The sequence below is a fragment of the Stegostoma tigrinum genome, chromosome 3, assembly GCF_030684315.1.
Source record: "Stegostoma tigrinum isolate sSteTig4 chromosome 3, sSteTig4.hap1, whole genome shotgun sequence".
NCBI classification, from domain to species: domain Eukaryota; kingdom Metazoa; phylum Chordata; class Chondrichthyes; order Orectolobiformes; family Stegostomatidae; genus Stegostoma; species Stegostoma tigrinum.
This window is the reverse complement of record NC_081356.1, coordinates 72702945-72721594: the sequence shown is the minus strand read 5'-3', so window position 1 is coordinate 72721594 and position 18650 is coordinate 72702945. Positions and strand designations below refer to the sequence as shown.

The following is an 18650-nucleotide window of genomic DNA, read 5'->3' as shown; positions in this document are numbered from 1 at the left end:
ATTGTGATGATGACACATTGTGTGAATACGTCAAACAGAAGGATTAACATCGTATGTCTGAAGAAAATTCACAACACATGCTGGAGTCCAAGGTCAGTGTGAGAGCTATCAATCAGACTTCTGTTGGAGATATACCTGTCCTGTAGTAAATTATGACAGAACCGACAACAGCAAAATTAACTATTTAATGGGACATCTGTAGCTTGTGCTGTTATTATTGACAATGAAATGCAGCTATGGCAGTTCTGCATGGAAATCTCAAGTATTCTGTACATCGAGATTAAGTGGACCAGAAATAGCATATTAACTGGCGTGCATAGATTTTAACATTGTGGCCAATCATATTCAGTGTCAGTATCAGCAACGTGTACAATATACTCTCTGCAGCAACTCATCAAGTCTCTTTCACATGACCTTCCAAAACCTTGACCTCTAGATTCTTGACATGCAAGAGGGTGATAGGTTATTGTGAGCAGCTAGCAATGTGGACTAAACACATCAGTCATGAATTTGCTGAGTAGGTTTGAGTGGCTCACTCTTGCTCCTAAGTTGTATGTTTGCATCAGATCACCAAGATAGCAATTGCAGCAGAAGAGACTAAGAATACTTGCATTGAGTTAGTCCAGGATTTAATAACAATTGAGCCACACAGACTCAACCCATGAGAAACTTCAAAGATGATGCTGTGTTGCATCTCAGAAAACATGCAATTATGTCAGCTGACCATTCCAGAAAGTAGAGTGTCCACATACAGGAAAACAGATAAATGAACTGAAATATGTAGCATGTGATAGTGCTATCCATTGGGTATGTTGGCACACAGACTGGGCAGTTCAATTACGTGTGAAGTAAGATGGCAAATTCAGCATTTGTCTGGATTCAAGGTGTCTAAATATTTTTCTAAAGAGATGCACACACAAAATCCTAATACTGGAGGATTTAAATTCCAGATTCACAGCAGATAAACTCTTCTCCAAGCCAGATGCAAAATGCAGAGATTGGTCAGTTCATTTGGCAAAGGAATGTCAAGAAACCACAACATCACAACACCATTTGGAAGCTATCACTTCCAGAGACTCCTTTTTTGTCTAGAAGAGAAATTGCAAGTGGTAGAGTCAGCAGAGGAAGTATCCAAGTGAAGATCCTGGTCCTCAGATCAAGACTTCAAAATCATGTGCTTCAGCTAGAAATCTAGGAAAAGAATAACAGTGCTAGGTTCAAACAAGAAGTGAACTGCTGACCTACATACTAACTAATGGCCAACGTGATTGGTTTTCATTCATGCAATGTGGATGTCATTGGATGGGCCAGCATTTATTGCCCATTCTGGTTGCCCTTAAAGTAGTAATAAGTTGTTTTCTTGACTCTGCAGCCCAGTTGATGTAGAAAAACCTCGGTGCTTTTAGGGAGACAGTTTACAGCAGTATACTGCTAGTCAAGCTTCAATAACTTGAACAGGAAAATAACTTTCATTGATTTAGCATCATCATGTGCTCAGGATGTCCCAATGTGTTTTATACCTGATGATTTAGTTTTGAAATGTTATCACTATTATGCAATAACTAACAAAAGAAACAAAAATAAAAGCTGCCAGATAATTTTTAAAAAATTATTAGTGGCACTGTTTCAACAGCAAGGCCTGAATTATTTATTGTGCAGAATGTTAAATATTGCAACTTGATATATGTACATAATGTGGATAATTTCATTCAACCACCATATGGCTTCTTACATAGATTGCCCTTCAATTGTTTCTAGTCTATATCTAATAAGAGTTCTTTTCGGTGCTGGGGACAGAAATAAGATAAAATCTGACTGCAGTTTAAGTTGATTAAGTGTCTTGCCTTATGTTAATAAAGTACAAGCATTTATAAACTGTATACTCATGCAGAAATCATATGCCGTACAAAGTGTACTTTATTCATTATAATCATAAGATATTGTACTAGTTCCTGTATTAAAAAGTAATACATTTCAAATAGGTTACCAGACTGCCTCTTGAATAAGTTAGGTGTGTATCTCTGCTACAGACTGTTCTTTAGCATCACAAGGTCAATACCCTGCAAGCCCTCCACTCTCATCATGGTGGAAAAAAAAATTACAGACAACTGGTGGTTCTAGGTTTTGGACTTCTGGACTATAGAGATTACAGAGTGGTGCCACACCATTTTTATGTTCCCTTGGAGGCTCGTGTTTGACATTACATCTGAAAGACAGTATCTCTGATATTGTGGCGCTCACTCAGTACTGCACTGGAATGCTGGCTGAATCTCTGAAGCAGAACGTACACCCCCTCACTTCTGTTCAGGCAAGATTTCCATCTTTGAGCCAAGGCTGATGGTTTTTTCTCATCTATAAACTATTGTTCCAGGAATATTATCATGCAGACATGTCACATTGTGCCTCATGATTCTCAGTAAGGGATGGTCTCAGCAAATATAGTATGTAGAAATATCAGATTTAGGAGCAGATCATTCAGCCCTTCAAGCATGCTCACCGTTCAGTAAGGTCATGGTTAATCTGTCTCAACTCCATTTTCCTGTCTGTCCTGTCAATCTAGTTGAGTGATGAATAAATTTAATGACCCAGCCTCCATGTATAGTTACTGAGATTCTTTCTTAAAACACTCTGTGATCAAAATGTACAATTTTCTAAGCTGGCCTATAAATTAAACCAGGTAGTCAAAAAGTGTTGCTACTAGAATTATTTGTTTCATAGTCATAATGTTGACACCAGTGTACTTTTTTTAAGGAAAAATTGCAACATTGTGTAATACTTTATTTCATTGCAAATTTCTGTCATCTCCAGTGAGGGCTTCAAGTATAGATTCTGTAACTTGGGGGTGTTATATAGTCCAAAACTATACTTCCATGGAACAATACAACATTGAGTGTCTAAAATTTTATTTTTATGCTGATGTATGTTTTCATAAAGACAGTGGCATATCACAAAGAAGTTAACATGTTCATTTTCCTAAAATCCTACTGACAAGAGTGGGCTACAGCACTGCTTAAGGCATCAGGTCTGCTAACAAGCTTCAGAAAGATCTCAAATGCCCCATTCCTACATATTCGGTCATCTCTTGGAAACTGACCCATATTACAAACAATAACTTGCTCTAGCAAGGACTCTGTTTATGTGGTTTCTCCATTGTACAGAAGGTGGAAGGGGAAATGTTGGGCTGATTGTTCTCAAGAGACCAGGGGCTAAATATTTTGTGAGACCAATTATTTTGAAGGAGACAGTTAACTGTTTGCATTGGAGCAATTCACAACTTTCAATGGTTGGTCATTAACCTTTTTTTTGTTTGTTTGGGTTGAACAGCCAAATTCCACAGTAACTGAGCGAGCAGTAGCACGAATTGCTTCACATCCACTCGTGAGCAGAAAAGTTGCAGCTATTAAAGGTAAGGTGCAGATTACCATGAAACAGAAAAGGAATTCAGTGTGTCTGATTTGCTTGTCTATGCTATAGCTGATTCATTCCTGTGATATTGTTATCTCCGCTTAGACTCTTAATAACTCATGTTTTTATTTCAATGCTCATAATGTCCACACACACAAATATTATTTGTTTCATCGTTCTTGTTAATTATTTTTTAGTCATGGCCAATGAATTTTTATATTGTACATTCACAGCAACAATTATAAAGAACAAGAAATTCCTGGTGTACGAGATAGGAGTTTCAATGCTGTGTAAGAGAAGGATGAAATGCAGTTTTAAGTTTCTGATTCTGAAGAAATGGTGCGCACTGTGGCAGCAGTGGTGAAAGGAGTTAGTGTTGAAGGTGTTACAGTGGGGTGCCAATTGAGCAGGCTACTTTACCCTGCTCATACCTTCTGAGAGTTGTTGGAGCTTTACTTATCGAAACAAGTAGAGAGTATTCAATCACACTCCTGATCTAACACTTGGAAGACAGTGGAAAGGCTTTGAGGAGACAGGACATGAGTTACTCGCCTCGGAGTTCCTCATCTCTAACCTGCTTTTGCACCACAATGCCTGTTTGGCTGGACCATTTCAGGTTCTTGTCAGGGATAATCCCCAGGATGTTGATATTGGGGTCCCAGTGATGCGAATGTCATTGAATGGCAAGGGGATATGGCTAGATTTTATCTTTTTGGAAAGGGTCTGGCAGTTGTGTGATGCAAATATTACTTGCCACTTAGCACCTTGAAAGTTGTCCAGTTCTTGCTGCAAATGCACATCATCATCTTCAGTATCTAAGGGACTATGTACAGTGTTGAATGTTAAGTACTTGTCAATGAATGTCCCTAGTTTTGGCCTTACGATATAAGGAAAATCATTGACGGAGAAACTAAAGATGGTTTGACTGAGGACATAACCCTGGGGAACTCCTGCAATGATGGCGCTAGACTGAGATAACTGACCTCCAACCACCATAGCTTTTTTTCTTTCTGCTAGATGTGACTGTAAACAGGGGAATTTCTCCCGCTTCCTATTGACTCTAGTTTTGCTTGGGCTCCTTGATACTCTATTCAGTTGAATGCTGACTTGACATCAAGGATAGTCTCACTTCACTTCCTGTAGTTTAGTTATTACGTACGTTTGAGCCAAGGCCATAATAAGATCAGGGGCCGAGTGACTCTGATAGAACCTAAGCTGAGCATCAGTGAGCAGGTTATTCGTGGATAAGTGTTGCTTAATTACAATACGATGACCAATAGTAGAGCATTAGGATAGCAAGGGTAAAACATGCATCAGGAATTTTTCACTTTGCTGGGTAGATGCCAGTGTTGTAGCTGCACCAGAAGAGCTTGATTTAGGGGGCCAGCTCTTTCTGGAGCATTAGTCTTCAATACTTTTGCTGGAATGTTATCAAGGGTCATAACATTTGCAGTCTCCAGTCAAAGGAATTGCAGTACATGTAACAAACAGTACACACTGCTGCCAACGTGCATTAGTGGTGAGTGAAATAACTGTTGAAGGTCATAGCTAGAATGCCAATTAAGTAGGCTGCCTTGTTCTGGATGGGGTTGAGTTGGTTGGGTGTTGATGCAGATGCTGCCATCTAGGCAGGCGGAGAGCATTCCATCACACACCTGACCCATTTTGTAGATGGTGGGCAAGATTTGTAAAATCAGGAGGTGAGTTACTTGCTACCTTATTAAAGCTGTCGCAACTTAGTTGCGCTTCTCATGTAGTCAGGATGCCTGACACTCACTCACCATAACGTATCTTCTAAAGAGAGCTAGAGGCAGAGATGTGCTCCTGATAGTGGTCAAATGAAACAGTATGAGTACACACTGCAGGCTTTATTTTGGAGCTTTGATACCAACTTCAAGACCTAAAACACTTCTTTACAACCAAATAATGAATATTGCAGCCTCCTTCAAAAGCAGCCCTCTCAGAAAATGGAATTACCTCCATTTTGTAGTGCCTTATATCCCGAACACTTTATAGCCAACAACAAACTTTTCAAGTATATTCAAAGTTCTAATGTAGGAAACACTGAAGCTCATCAGCACACGGCAAGCATTCAGAGCAGCAATGTAATACAGATTAGATAACCTGCTTTCTGTAATGTTGGTGAACATTGGAGGTTTTACCCCTTCTCCTCTTCAAAATAGCATTATGGGATCTTTTACATTCAACTGAAAGAGCATATAGGGTCTTCATTTAACATTCATCTGAAAGATATGTATCCAGAAGATAGCATCCACTTGCACTTCTGTACTCCTTGGGTTGTCAAGCCTGTGTTTTGCCTTCAAGTTAGGGAAATTTGATTGGAATCCACAACATTCTGTCTCAAAGGCAAGATCGCTACTCACTGAGTCAAGTCCTCATCAGTGACAAGCAGTACCTCCTCTCAGAGGGTGGGAACATGTAGATGTGCCACCTTATTTTGCAAGAGAGCAACATTTGTGAATGTGTGGTGCAGACTTTTTGGGTATTGTGGCTGGTCACGTTGAGCAATTGAGGTGTGAGCAATCTAGCTAACACAAAGCTAAGTATATGAATGTGAAGTACAACCATAAATGTTCAGTAATTACTCTCATGAGAACTGGTAGGTGATATGTATGGTTATGGTGCACAGAGAAGTGTCAGAATTACTGATACAGTCGGGGAACACAATAGTTTCAGGATGTAGTCACCAATTTGCATGAGGTCAACTTGGGGCACTACATCCAGGCACTCAGCACTTGAATTCTGATATTGATTGCCAAGGCCATCCTGTTCGACAGGCCATTCAAATGGTGGGAAGCCTTTTTCTGCACACAGTCTGTCATTTTGCTGTCCTGGCATTTATGGTCATGCCACTAATCGTGTGTGGTCATCTCTAGAAGTCTCAGCAGTCACAGCTTGCTCAAGAAATAAAATGTTGATATGTTCCTTTAATCATATTTTCAGAGCAGGTACATTTCACCCTGACCTCAACAAGAGTTTTCTTTTGAGAAAGACGAAGGATCAGCAGCGAAACAAATCCTTTTTCACGGGCTCCTTTTTCACAGCCTCACTAATTCTAGACACTAAAACCTTTTTGCGTTGTAAGATCATTGTTGCACCAAGTGCCCAACTCTGTTAAGCAATGTGTGTTGTAGCTCTGGACCTCAGTGCTGGCAAGGTAGTCTCTGCTGTATTTGCTACAAAGGAAGACAGCGGGCTGAGAAGGTGCATGATTCACTTGCTTCTATCTTCCCTCGGCCCTCGCCTGAACAAGTTGAGACTTTTCATTCTGATCGCATTTTCCAATGCTCTTTCAATCAGTCAGCCTGCAGAGGTAATGGCCAACAGCAACTGTCTCCCAATTGTCAATGTCAATGTTGCCACCTTATCTCAATTGCAAGAGCCCCTCTAGCAGAAGTGAGGATTTTCAGTAGATTGGGACCCAGTGGTCAATTCACTATCCAAAACTTGCTTTGCGCTTAGAGTCATCCATCCAGTGAATGTGACCAAATGCAGACATTGTTTGCTTAGCATGAAAATATGCTAATGGAATTAAAATATCTTATGACATCTAGGTCGGTGATTTGCTCCTGCCAAGAGATGCCAAAGATACGTCTAAGACAGCAAAAGTGGAAACTGTCCATCCTTTTCTGCTGCCTAGCATATTTTATCCAGGGTGTCACTGTAGAGGATATGCTATGGATACAAACTTGGTAGTCTTGCAATTTGGTATTGTCAGTTAGATCGCTGGGTTTGTTTTACACATTTTCGTGCAGTTTGAACATAACAGAGGTAGGTTTTGTGATTTGTGCATTGACTTCAGCATTGTGATAGACTGCTGGTGATTGTGGAACCTATATGCACTGGTGTCACATTGCCAATGTTGATGGCAGCATGGCAAGGGGAGGTGATGGCCTCATGATATTATTACTCAGATTATAGTTCAGGGACCCATGGAATGTTCTGGCTACCCAGATTCAAATCCCACCATGTGGTAGAGTCTGAATTCAATAACAATCTAAAATTAAGAGTCTAATGATGACTGTGAAACCATTGTTAATTACTGGAAAATCCATCTGACTCTGTGATGCCATTCAGAAATGTTTTTCGGGTCCAAAGGAAACTGCTGTCATTACCTCATCTGGCCTAAACCTGACTCCAGCAATGCGGTTGACAGTTAACTACCCTCTGGGCAATTAGAGATGGGCAATAAATGTTGTCCTAGCTAATAATGTTCACGTCCTGTAAATGAATTCTTAAAACACAAAGGGTGTTCATTAATCATACTTAGATTAACATGCATGAAGATGAGCCAACCAGCACTGGGGGATGATAGTTTACATTGGAGATGTATGTCTTTTTTAATCAAACTGGAGCTGGTGGGACTAGAACCCAGCCTCCTGACCCAGAGGTAGGGATGCTACCAATGTGCTACAAGAGCACCAATGTAAGCTGTATGGTAAACAATAAACAGTCTCCAACAAGCATTTGATCCTTGGCATATTTGTCACTAATAGGCTTGGAGGTTTTTATTTATTTGTTCATGAAATGGAGATGTAGTTGTCTAAAACAGCATTTATTGCTCATCCCTAATTGCCTGGGAACAGTTAAGAGTCAATATATAGGTCAGACCACTTAAGGATGGTTTATTCCCTTCACTAAGAGACACTAGTGAGCCAGATGTTTTATTGACAATCTAGGAGCACACTTTTGTTTTTCTATTTCAGAATTTTATTTTACTATCTGCCTTGGTGGGATTTGAGCCCGTGTCCCCAGCCCATTAACACACGGTCCTGGATTAGTAATCCAGTGACATCACCACTACACCACCACCACCTCAATAGGTATAATTTACAACCAGCAACGAGTTTTAATCCTGATTTTCATTGACTTCAGTTTAGCTTGCAATCCCTGATACCAATGCTCAAATACTTAATTAAAACAAAGAAATACAAATGCTAGAAATCTGAAACAAAAACAGAAATTTCTGGTGAAATTCAGCAGTTCTGCAATGCGGTCACTGGACCCGAAAAGTTAACTCTGCTTGCTTTCCATGGATATTGCCAGATCTGCTGAGTTTGATTGACCTTCTTCATTGATTTCAAAGGCACTTACCCTAACTTCCCTTCTAGTCCATGTTTGGACCAAGGCTGTAATGAGGTCAGGAACTGAATAGTTCTGGTGGAGCCCAACTGAATGTCCATGAGCATATGATGTTTAATATGTACTATTCAACAGCTTGTAAATTGATGAATTCTCAAGGTACATTCAGAAAGGTAAACTCTTAGGAATATCTTCAAAGTTTGGCAAATGAATGTGTTTGTCCTTCTCAATAAATAATCACATGAAAAAAAAATCTCAAATGTAAAATCATTCCAGGAGAGAACCTTTATTTTACCTGATTTCATTTCAAATTAATGAATGCATGTATAATCATTTTAAATGTATGTAAGTGTGCTTTATTATTCAATACAATGGCCAAACTAACAATGACAAAGGTCAGAACTAAGAGTGATGCTACTCGTTCATCTAATTTTTAAGTGCCATATTCCAATGCACACAAACCAATGGATAACTTGTATGAAATAATATGATATGTAAAGCAATATCTTTTTGCAATAATTTATGGGCTGAATTTTTTTTAAAACATTTTGCATTTCATAGCATTCATTTTAAAGATGATAGTTTGAGACAATTCTATTTTAAATGCATTTCTCTTCTTCCTAGCACCTAAATAGAAACTGCCATTTGGGAACAACATGTAGTGTTCAGTATTAAAAAGGTAAAAGTTACTATAGTCCCAGAGAACCAGGACTGCTCTCTCATTACAGACTGATGGTTGGTGATGAGTTTAACTTGAGGGCCACCACATCTCATGCAAGGGGCATGGTTCTTGGCATGGGACATCCAGTACAGGAATTAAACTCCCACAGTTGGTGTCGCACTGATCTAGCCAACCCCTTATCCAACTGTAGACCACACGATCAAATCTTGTTTTTGAATGTACCTTCTTACTAATGGATTTCTGTCTGTAACTAACACTTACAAAACTCAAAGTTGGAGATTAGCAGTTCTGTTGTTAATTTTCTAGAGGAGAGAAATGTGATTACAAGATAATTTTAAACCTGGCGTTGTGAAGTAAATATTTCAGCAAAGGTTTTCACTTTTTTTCCCCCAGCTGCTGTAACTTCATTCAAAGAAACAAGACAAAAAATGAAAAGGCAGAAGTTGAGCAGTCTGCCTAATTTGCAAACAGAGCCTTTGAAACAGGCAAGTCCAGAAGAAGCTAAACTTGATGAAACGAATGAAATAAAAGAGGACAGTAATGCCAGTGAGAGAATCAAAAGCGTCGCTTCCAAACCAGTGAGAGCAACTGTTAAAACAACAGACACTGAAGCTCTGCATAAAGACACAACCTCTGAAACTCAAGCTGCAGAAATAACATTGACTGATCAAGATATTGAAGACAGTAGGTTAACCCTTTCAAAAACACAAGGCAAAATAAAAACCTCCATTAACTCAGAGAATTCAAAAGCTGTTGAAGTAGGTGACAGTGATCTGGATGTATCTAAGGATGTGGATGCATCCAGTGAGGATGAGAAGTATTTTGACGACAGCACAGAGGAGAGGTTTTACAATCAGACATCTAGTGATGACAGTGGGGATGATGATTTCTTTATTGGAAAGGTGAAAAGAATAAACAAAAAGAAGCAAGAACTTGATCCAACTTTGGAAGCCAATGTTGTGAAAGAAGATGAAGAAATCGTGCCAAGTGTTGTGAAGAAAGGGAAGATTGATCCCTTGGGTTATGATGGAAAGCAGAACAACAGCTCAAAAACAACATTTGCTTCTTTGTTTTGTAATAACTTGTCTGATGCAAAGATTTCAAAACCAAAGAGGTAAGAACCAGGTTTAATTACAGTTTCAAATTTGTTTTTGAATTAAATTCTTATTTTTTTAAAAAAAGGCAAAATAAACTGTTTCAAACCTCTTTCCATATTTTTCAGCAACTTCCAAGGAAATGTCAAGAAAAAGCAAACAGGTCAGTACGGAGACTTTTTTAAATTGGCTTTTCTGTGAAGATTTTGACTCAATTGGTTATCTCCATGTCCGTTAATAGCAAAATATTTATTGATTTCAGTTAGAAATAACTGAGCGTACGCAACCATGTTTTCAAAAGAATAAGCTAATTCAGTTCGGCCAATGTTTCTGCCTCTTCGAACAGACAGATCAGATCATGTCAAGGACTGCTTTCCAATAAGTTCAAGTTTCTTAATAGAGGTGATTAATCAAAGGTTTCTAAAACATGAAAACTGAAAACATTCCATTCCTTTCAGGGTAAATGAGCAAAAGTCTTAATGCTATCCCCCTGTGATGATTGATGCCTGAGTGGTTTTGTTCCTTTAAAATATTCCAATGATCAGGGCAAGATGGTATGTAGGGGATATGAGACCAAACATTTCAATGTTAGCTATCACTAGAAAATCTAAAATTATGTTTTGTTTAAAAAAACACTTTTTTAGTGTCAATGTTAGTAATAGAAAAGTAAACATATTTGCATTTTATTTACTAATTCTTTCAGGGCAGGTGCAGAATAAGGATGTTTTTATACTTTGCTACAAATCTGTGTTTTCATGAGAAAGACTTCCTATTGTACAAATATACATTTTTTAAGTATCTCAATCTTTGTAGCCCTGCTGATCAATTATGGAGTCATGGTCATTAGGACCTAGGCTAAACTTTCCCAGCTCAGTCCATGCAGAACCTTCAAAAGTTGTTTTGTTTGCCAGGTCTAACTCAGTCTGTTTGGTCTCGTTGCTAATCCAGGGTTTAAAAATAGGGCACGTACAGCAAGTCTTCAGGCATAACTTTTCACATTAAGAATGTCCCATTCAAGTTGTTATCTCTGAAGTATTCTCCATTTTTATTAGTGCTGTCAAAATTAGGATTTCTTGCATTCTGAGTGCCATGAAATTGTGTTATTTTTAATTTAAATGCTGTGCAGAGTATCATCTTTTCCTTAAAAATTAAATGGAATCTAATTTGCGTAATAGTATTACAACATAAGTGTTGATGCATTTAAAATGTATAACCTTACGGGGCAGGGATGGCATGTTGACCCAGGACCTCTTTTGTGGTATATATTTACAGTGTATCGTAAATGAGTTCTGGTTGCAGAGTTTCATATTACTTGTGGCTTTTTACTTGCACAGATGTTACACAAAGGAAGTCCCAAAACAAAAGGTTGCCCTTTCATGGGAGATCACGTGGGAGGTCTGATGTCATTCCAAAGCCACAGCAATCACTCCATCCATCTTGGGAAGCAAGCAGAAGGCGGAAAGAACAGTCCCAGATCATTGCATTCCAGGGAAAAAAGATCAAATTTGATGATTAGTTTCTTTTGAAAAACATTGTATTTCATACTTTTGTATTCACAACAGTTCCACATAATGACATTTTTCACACAGATATAAAACATCTGTCCTGTGTTTTTATACCAAGAAGAATTGTACAGTTCGTTTTAATGCAGTTTATTTATTGTAGTTTCCGGAACTTTACTTCCTGGAAGGCAACAATTTAAAATTCATTTTGAAAAATAGTGCAAAATTTGTTAAGTATTAAGTACATGATGTGGGAAATTCTGTTTATGTACAATTTTCAGGTGAGGATTTTTTCCCAGTATGGAAATATAGAAAATTTTGAAGACTGCAGTATAACTAGTAATTCGGTAAACATTCTCATTAGCATTTTGATAATTTAACATTTATGGTGGTCACTGTATTGTCACAACTGTAGAAACAAAACCTTATCTTAATTACCTCCTTAACCTTTGCAGTTTGTTCCTTCAACAGGAAGATCTTTTAATATTCAAAATTTAAAGGCACCTTTTTTAGTTAAGCTTTCAGTGATTAATGTCAGCAAAGGAACTCAACTACGCAAACTCAACTATGTTACTTGGAACTCTGAATAAGTTCTGCCAATAAATGATCGTTTTGTTATAAACATTTCACTGGATTGCTCAGCAAGATTAATAGTTGATTATCAACCAAAAATAAAAGTCATGAATGCGGTCCTGAAAACTTTCTGTCGGGAATTACTCATTTCCAAATGCTGATTAACCCTTATGCTGACAACAGTTCCAAAGAATTTTCGATTCCTTGTGTCTTGCAATGAACTAAAATAGGCAAAATAGTAATTTATAAATTCTTGCATAGTATCAATAATCTAGAAGTTAACTGCTGTTTGCTGCAAGACACCACAATAATGTGACTTAGAATACATATGCTTCCAAGGTTCTGTTGTTAAATGTGCATTTCAACCATGGCCAGAGAATCTTGTGTTTTGGTTCACAATTCTGAAATGTTGCTGCCCTATAACATTTCTGATAGCGTGGAATTCTGAATAAAAAGTGCATCTCCTGCATGCTGTAGGTTCTGTTACTTTTGTTGGCACGGTGAGAAAGCAGGATTCTCTTTGAGTGTTTTCACACAGGAAATGTATGGGGGTATCGCAATGTGCAACGAACCAATTTCCGTTGCTTGTATCGCACACGGCACCGAAATGTCATGCAACACAGTCCAGCGTGAAATGTGCTGTTGAGTGGTGTTATGGCCCTGCAGGCTATGGTTAGCACCATTTAAAGTTAATCTGAACCGTTTAAAGGCAGACTGTGCTTTTCTTTGTACTGATTCACATTGGATTAGCATTCTTCGACCATCCCTCATTGTCCTTGAGAAGACGGTGGTAAGCTGCCTTCTTTTGAAACATTACAGTCCATTTGGTGTCCAACACCATTAGAGAGGGTGGTACAGGATTTGCATCCAGCGACACTGAAGGAACAGCGATAAATTTCCCAGGCAGGGTGGTGAGTGGCTTGGAGGGGGACTTGCAGTCTTTCTTTCTTGTCTTTCCCTTGTCTTTCTAGATTTTAGTGCCGGGGTGTTGGAAGCTGGTGTTTAAGGAGTGTTGCTGAGCAGCACATTCCTCAAGTGATTGATGAAGATTGTCTGATAAAGAGCAAGCCACGATCAAAGAAAGAAGACAGTAAGCTCCAAGGTTCTCAAATACTGTATCTGGTGGCCTTGGTGCAAGAAGTGGAAGTGAGGATAAACCAAAAAACTGAAGATGCTGGAAATCTGAAATGAAAACAGAAATTGCTGCAGAATCTCAGCAGGTCTGGCAGCATTTGTGGAAAAAAGACAGAGTTAATGTTTTGAGTCCAGTGACCCTTCTTCAAAATGAAGGAGATGTTAGTTATCTACAGAGGTCTGACAGAGGACATAATAAGGCACAAGGACTAAATAGCCAGGTTGTCAAAGCCAGCAACCTCATCCTTATGACCTTAATGCAGTCCTACAAGATGTTCAGTAATCTCCAGAAGTAGCCAACAAATGCAACCTTGTCCACAAGACACACAGAGCTAGCATCCAAGTTCAGCAGGTAATAGAAAATGCAAATGATACAGTACAGAAGAGGACCTTCATCCCAGTGAGCCTGCACTGCCAATAAACTGCGCAACATCTGCATTTGTCTCACTTTCCAGCACTCGGCCCATTGTCTTGAATGTTGACATTTTGAGTGCTCAGCCAAGCACTTCTTAAAGATTATGAGGTTCTCTGCCTCCCAAGCAGTGTATTCCAGATTCCCACCATTCTCTTGAGTGAAAAAGATTTTTCTTAAATCGCCTCTAAACCTTAAAATTATGTCCCCTCGTTAATGACCCTCCAACTGAATGAAACAGCCACTTCCCTTCCACCCTGTCCGTGCCCCCTTGCAATTTTATGCACCTCAGTGAGGTCCTGTCTCAGCCTTCTCTGCCCTAAAGGAACCTGAACTTATCCAGCCTCTCTTCATAGCTAAACTGCTCCATCCCAGCAACATCCTGGTGAATCTCCTCTGCACCCCTTCCAGAGCAATTGTGTCCTTCCAAAAGTGCAGTGACTGGAACTGAACCAAAGATTTGTTCAGCTTCTTTCCTCTTATGATCTAGGCTACATCCGATAAAGGAAAGTATCCTGTATGATGTCTTAACCACCATATTAGCCACTCCTCTTACCTTTAGGGGTTCGTGCGCAGGCATCCCATGATCCCTCTGTTCCTCTAAGCTTCCTATTGTTCTGCCTTTAATTGACTACTCCCTTCTCTTGTTACTTCTTCCAAAGTACATCACCTCACAATTATCAATGTTAAACTCCATCTGCCACTGACCTACCCATCTGATCAATCTGTTTGTAGTAACAGGTAACCTAAGAACTACTTCTTTACTGTCAATCACCCACCCAATCTTCATATCATCTACAAACTTACCATCACCCCTGTATTTTCTTCTATATCATTTAAATATATCACAAACAATAAGGGGGCCAGCACTGATCCCTGTGTTAAGCCACTGGACACTGGTCTCTCGTCACATAGCCTTTCCCTACCACGATCTGTCTCCTACCACTGAACCAGTTTTAGATTCAACTTGCCAAGTTACCTAACCTCATCCCACCCCCTTGACCTGTCCGTTCTCCCCAGACTGACCTATCCCCTCCCTACCTCCCCACCCAAACTCACGTCTACAGGCTCCATCCCCGCCCCTTTAACTTGTCTGTCTTCTCTCCACCTATCTTCTCTATCCACCTTCGATCCGCCTCCCCTTCTCTCCCTATTTATTTCAGAACCCTCTCCCCCTCCCCCTTTTCCGATGAAGGGTCTAGGCCTGAAACATCGGCTTTTGTGCTGCTAAGATGCTGCTTGGCCTGCGGTGTTCATCCAGCTCCACACTTTGTTACCCTGGATCCCATGTGCTTTTACCTTTTTTAGTCCTCCATGTAAGACCTTATCAAATGCTTTGCTGAAATCCATATAAAGTATATCAACCACAGTACACTCATCTACACATGTGGTCACCGCCTTAAAAAAAACTTCAACCAAATTTGATCAGCATAATCTCCCTCCAACAAAGCCATGCTGCCAATCACTGATCAAACTTTACCTCTCCAAATGGAGATTAATTCTCGTCTTCAGAATTTTCTCTAACAGTTTCCGTACCACTGCTGTAAGACCCCCTGGCCTGTAATTCCCTGGTTTATCTTTACCATCCTTCTTGAAAAACGGAGCCATGTTAGCCATTCTCCAGTCCTCTTGCACCTCTCCTGTGGCCAGAGAGGAATTAAAAATCTGTTTCAGAGCCCCTGCAACTTCATCTATCCCATCTCCCGCACCAACCTGGAATACGACTTATCCAGACATGGGAAATTGTCTACTTTTAAGACCACCAAAAGCTCCTCAGTCCCAATGTCAAACTGCTCAAGACCTTCACAGTCTCACTTCCCAAATTCTGTGCCTATATCTTCATTTCCAAAGTGAGGACATGCTGGTTTAACGCTCCACTACTAATGTCTTCCAGCTCCAGACATAGATTGTCCCCTTGGTTCGGAATGGGTCCTATTCTTTCCCTGGTTATCTTAGTCTGTAAGTCGCTCAACTGGACAATCAAATGCTTTCTAATTTTACATGCCAGTTTTTTTTCATGTCCCCTGTTTGTTGTCCTGATTGCTTTAAGATCCCCTCTACACTTTATATTCTCCACTAGGGCCTCCGTTGACTTGTTCCCTTTGAACCTGCTGAAAGACTGTCTTTTCCTCCTTATCTAGTACTATTACGAATAGACATCCAGGGTTTTCTGGACTTGTTGCTCCTACGTTTCCCCCAAAAGGGCACATGTTGGGTCTGTACTCTCCATGTTTCCCTTTTGAACACCCCCTGCTGTTCTGTTGTAGATTTTCTCACCAGTAGTTATTCCCAGTCTAATTTGGCCAGATCTTATTTTAATAAAAACTGCCTTCCCCAAATCAATTTTTTTTTTGCAGACAATGTTTTTCCCTTCCCATACCAAATTTCAATCATACTGCTTTGTAGTCACTAGCACTAAAATGTTCCCACACTGCCACCTTAAACACCTGCCTGGCTTTGTTCACCAGACTTAGGCCCAGCACTTTGTTGTCTCTTTTTGGACCTTCTACATGTTGATATAAAAGGCCTTTCTGAATAAATTTCAAGAAATCTACTCTCTCTACATTCTTCAAGCTATGATTATTTCAATTAATGGGGAATTTCAAATCCCTAATATAATTACCTATTTTTATTTTAAACACCGCAATGATTTCTCTAAATATCTGCTGCTCTCTTGCCCACTGTTTGTTTGGGGGTCTATGCCAGACTCCCAGGATGTGGCTTACCCACTTTCTATTCCTAAGCACTACCCACAAACCCTCATTTTAAAGATCCCTTCCATGAATTTGACTTTCTTTACTGAAGTAACTGACTCCTAAAGTTATAACGCAACACCACCTCCTGCTTTACACCCTCCCCATTTTGCTTGAAGATCCTATACCCTGGAATGAAGTGTTGCCAGTTCCAACGCTCCTTCAGTTTAATTCTACGATGGCAACAATATCTCAGTTCTGTGTGTTAATCTGCACCTTTCAGTCATCTGTCTTACTACAAAACTCCTAACGTTAGAGTCTATCCAGCTTTGCCTCATTCCCTTCTCACTCAACATGGCTGATCTTCCTCTGCCTTGGCTCCTTTACTGAAGTACTCAATGTCCTCATTGTGCTTGTATTCTGTGTCCCCTCCTGCTATCAAACTAGTTTATATTCCTCCCAACACTGGCAAACGTACCCATGAGGATGTCAGTCACCAGTGATAATGGGAACTGCAGATGCTGGAGAATTCAAGATAATAAAGTGTGAGGCTGGATGAACACAGCAGGCCCAGCAGCATCTCAGGAGCACAAAAGCTGACGTTTCGGGCCTAGATCCTTCATCAGAGATCTAGAGTCTAGGCCCGAAACGTCAGCTTTTGTGCTCCTGAGATGCTGCTGGGCTTGCTGTGTTCATCCAGCCTCACATTTTATTATCTAGGATGTCAGTCACCCTCTGGTTCGAGTGTGGACTGTCCCACTTGTACAGGTTCCACCTTCTCCAGAAATGGTCCTAGTGGCCAGGCATTTAAAACCCTCCCTCCCGTACTAACTCTTGAGCCACACATTCATCTGTCATGTTTTCCTATTTCTGTACTCACCAGCACACCGGCACCAGAAGTACTCTAAAGATTACAACTTTTGAGGTCCTGCTGTATAGTCTTCTGCCTAGCTCCATAAATTCTTGATGTAAAGCATTATCCTTCAATCTACTAATATCATTGGTACCAATGTGTACCACTCTCTTGTCACCACCCCCACCTTCTTCACAATGCCCTGCAACTATTTAGCGAGATCCCTGACTCCAGCATTAGGGAGGCAACACACTATCCTGGAATCACATATGCAGCTGCAGCTAATGAATCCTCCGTCATTATTCCTTCTTCCCCACCTCCTGTACTGTCAAGCCAGTTGTAGTGCCAGAACATCGGATCTGTCTGAGCTCCCTTGAGGAACAAACACCATCATAAGCTTCCAAAATAGAAAGCCAATTTGTGAGAAGGATCCCAGGGATATGCTGCAAGACCCTCCTGATTCTCTTTTGCCTGGTGATCATCCATTCCCTTCTTCCTTCCAGTCCCTTGAGTTGTGGAGTGAATGTTGGCCTTTATTTCAAAAGGAATGGAGTATAAAAATAGGGAGGTTTCACTAAAGTGATAAAAGACTATAGTCAGACCATAGTTGGAATACTTTGAACAGTTTTAGGCCTGTTATCTGTGGAAGAGTATTTTGGCATTGGAGGCAGTCCAGAGAAGATCCACTAAGCTGATTCCAGATATGGAGGATTGCCTGATGAGGCGAGGTTGAGTAGATTGGGTCTGTCCTTGTTGGAATGTAAAAGAAGAAAGGTGACCTTATTGAAACATACCAGGTTCTTAGCCAGGGTGGACTGTGTAGATGTGGGAAGATTGTTTCTCCCTTGTGGGAGAGTTTAGGACCAGAGGGCATAATCTCAGACTAAGAGGTCACAAATTTAAGACAAAGAGGATTATTTTCTCTCAAAGAGTAATGAATCTGTGGAATTCTTCACTACAGAGGGCTGTTGAGGCTGGATCATTAAGTACATTCAAGGCTGAGATGGATTTTTAACCGTAACGGAAATTGAGGGTTATGTGAAAAAGGCAGGAAATGAAGTTAAAGATTATCAGCCATGATCTCATTAAAAGGCTGAGCAGGCAGTGGTCTGAATGGCCTACTTCTGCTCCTACATTATATAATTTGAAATGCCATATCTCAGTATTGAAAGGACTAGCTTCAGAAGCTTGCCAATGCA

At 40.0% G+C, this 18650-nt stretch overlaps 1 protein-coding gene across 1 annotated transcript in view; it reads left to right on the top strand.

Annotated features, from left to right (window-relative positions):
* The window catches only part of srfbp1 (serum response factor binding protein 1), a 203383-nt gene extending 190570 nt beyond the window's left edge, over positions 1 to 12813 (top strand). The window contains exons 5-8 of the mRNA XM_048527373.2: positions 3325 to 3406; positions 9584 to 10304; positions 10413 to 10447; positions 11619 to 12813. Coding sequence (XP_048383330.1) covers positions 3325 to 3406; positions 9584 to 10304; positions 10413 to 10447; positions 11619 to 11800 — 1020 coding nt within the window. The 3' untranslated portion in view covers positions 11801 to 12813. The remainder of the gene's footprint in view (positions 1 to 3324; positions 3407 to 9583; positions 10305 to 10412; positions 10448 to 11618) is intronic.
* Positions 12814 to 18650: the final 5837 nt, after the last annotated feature.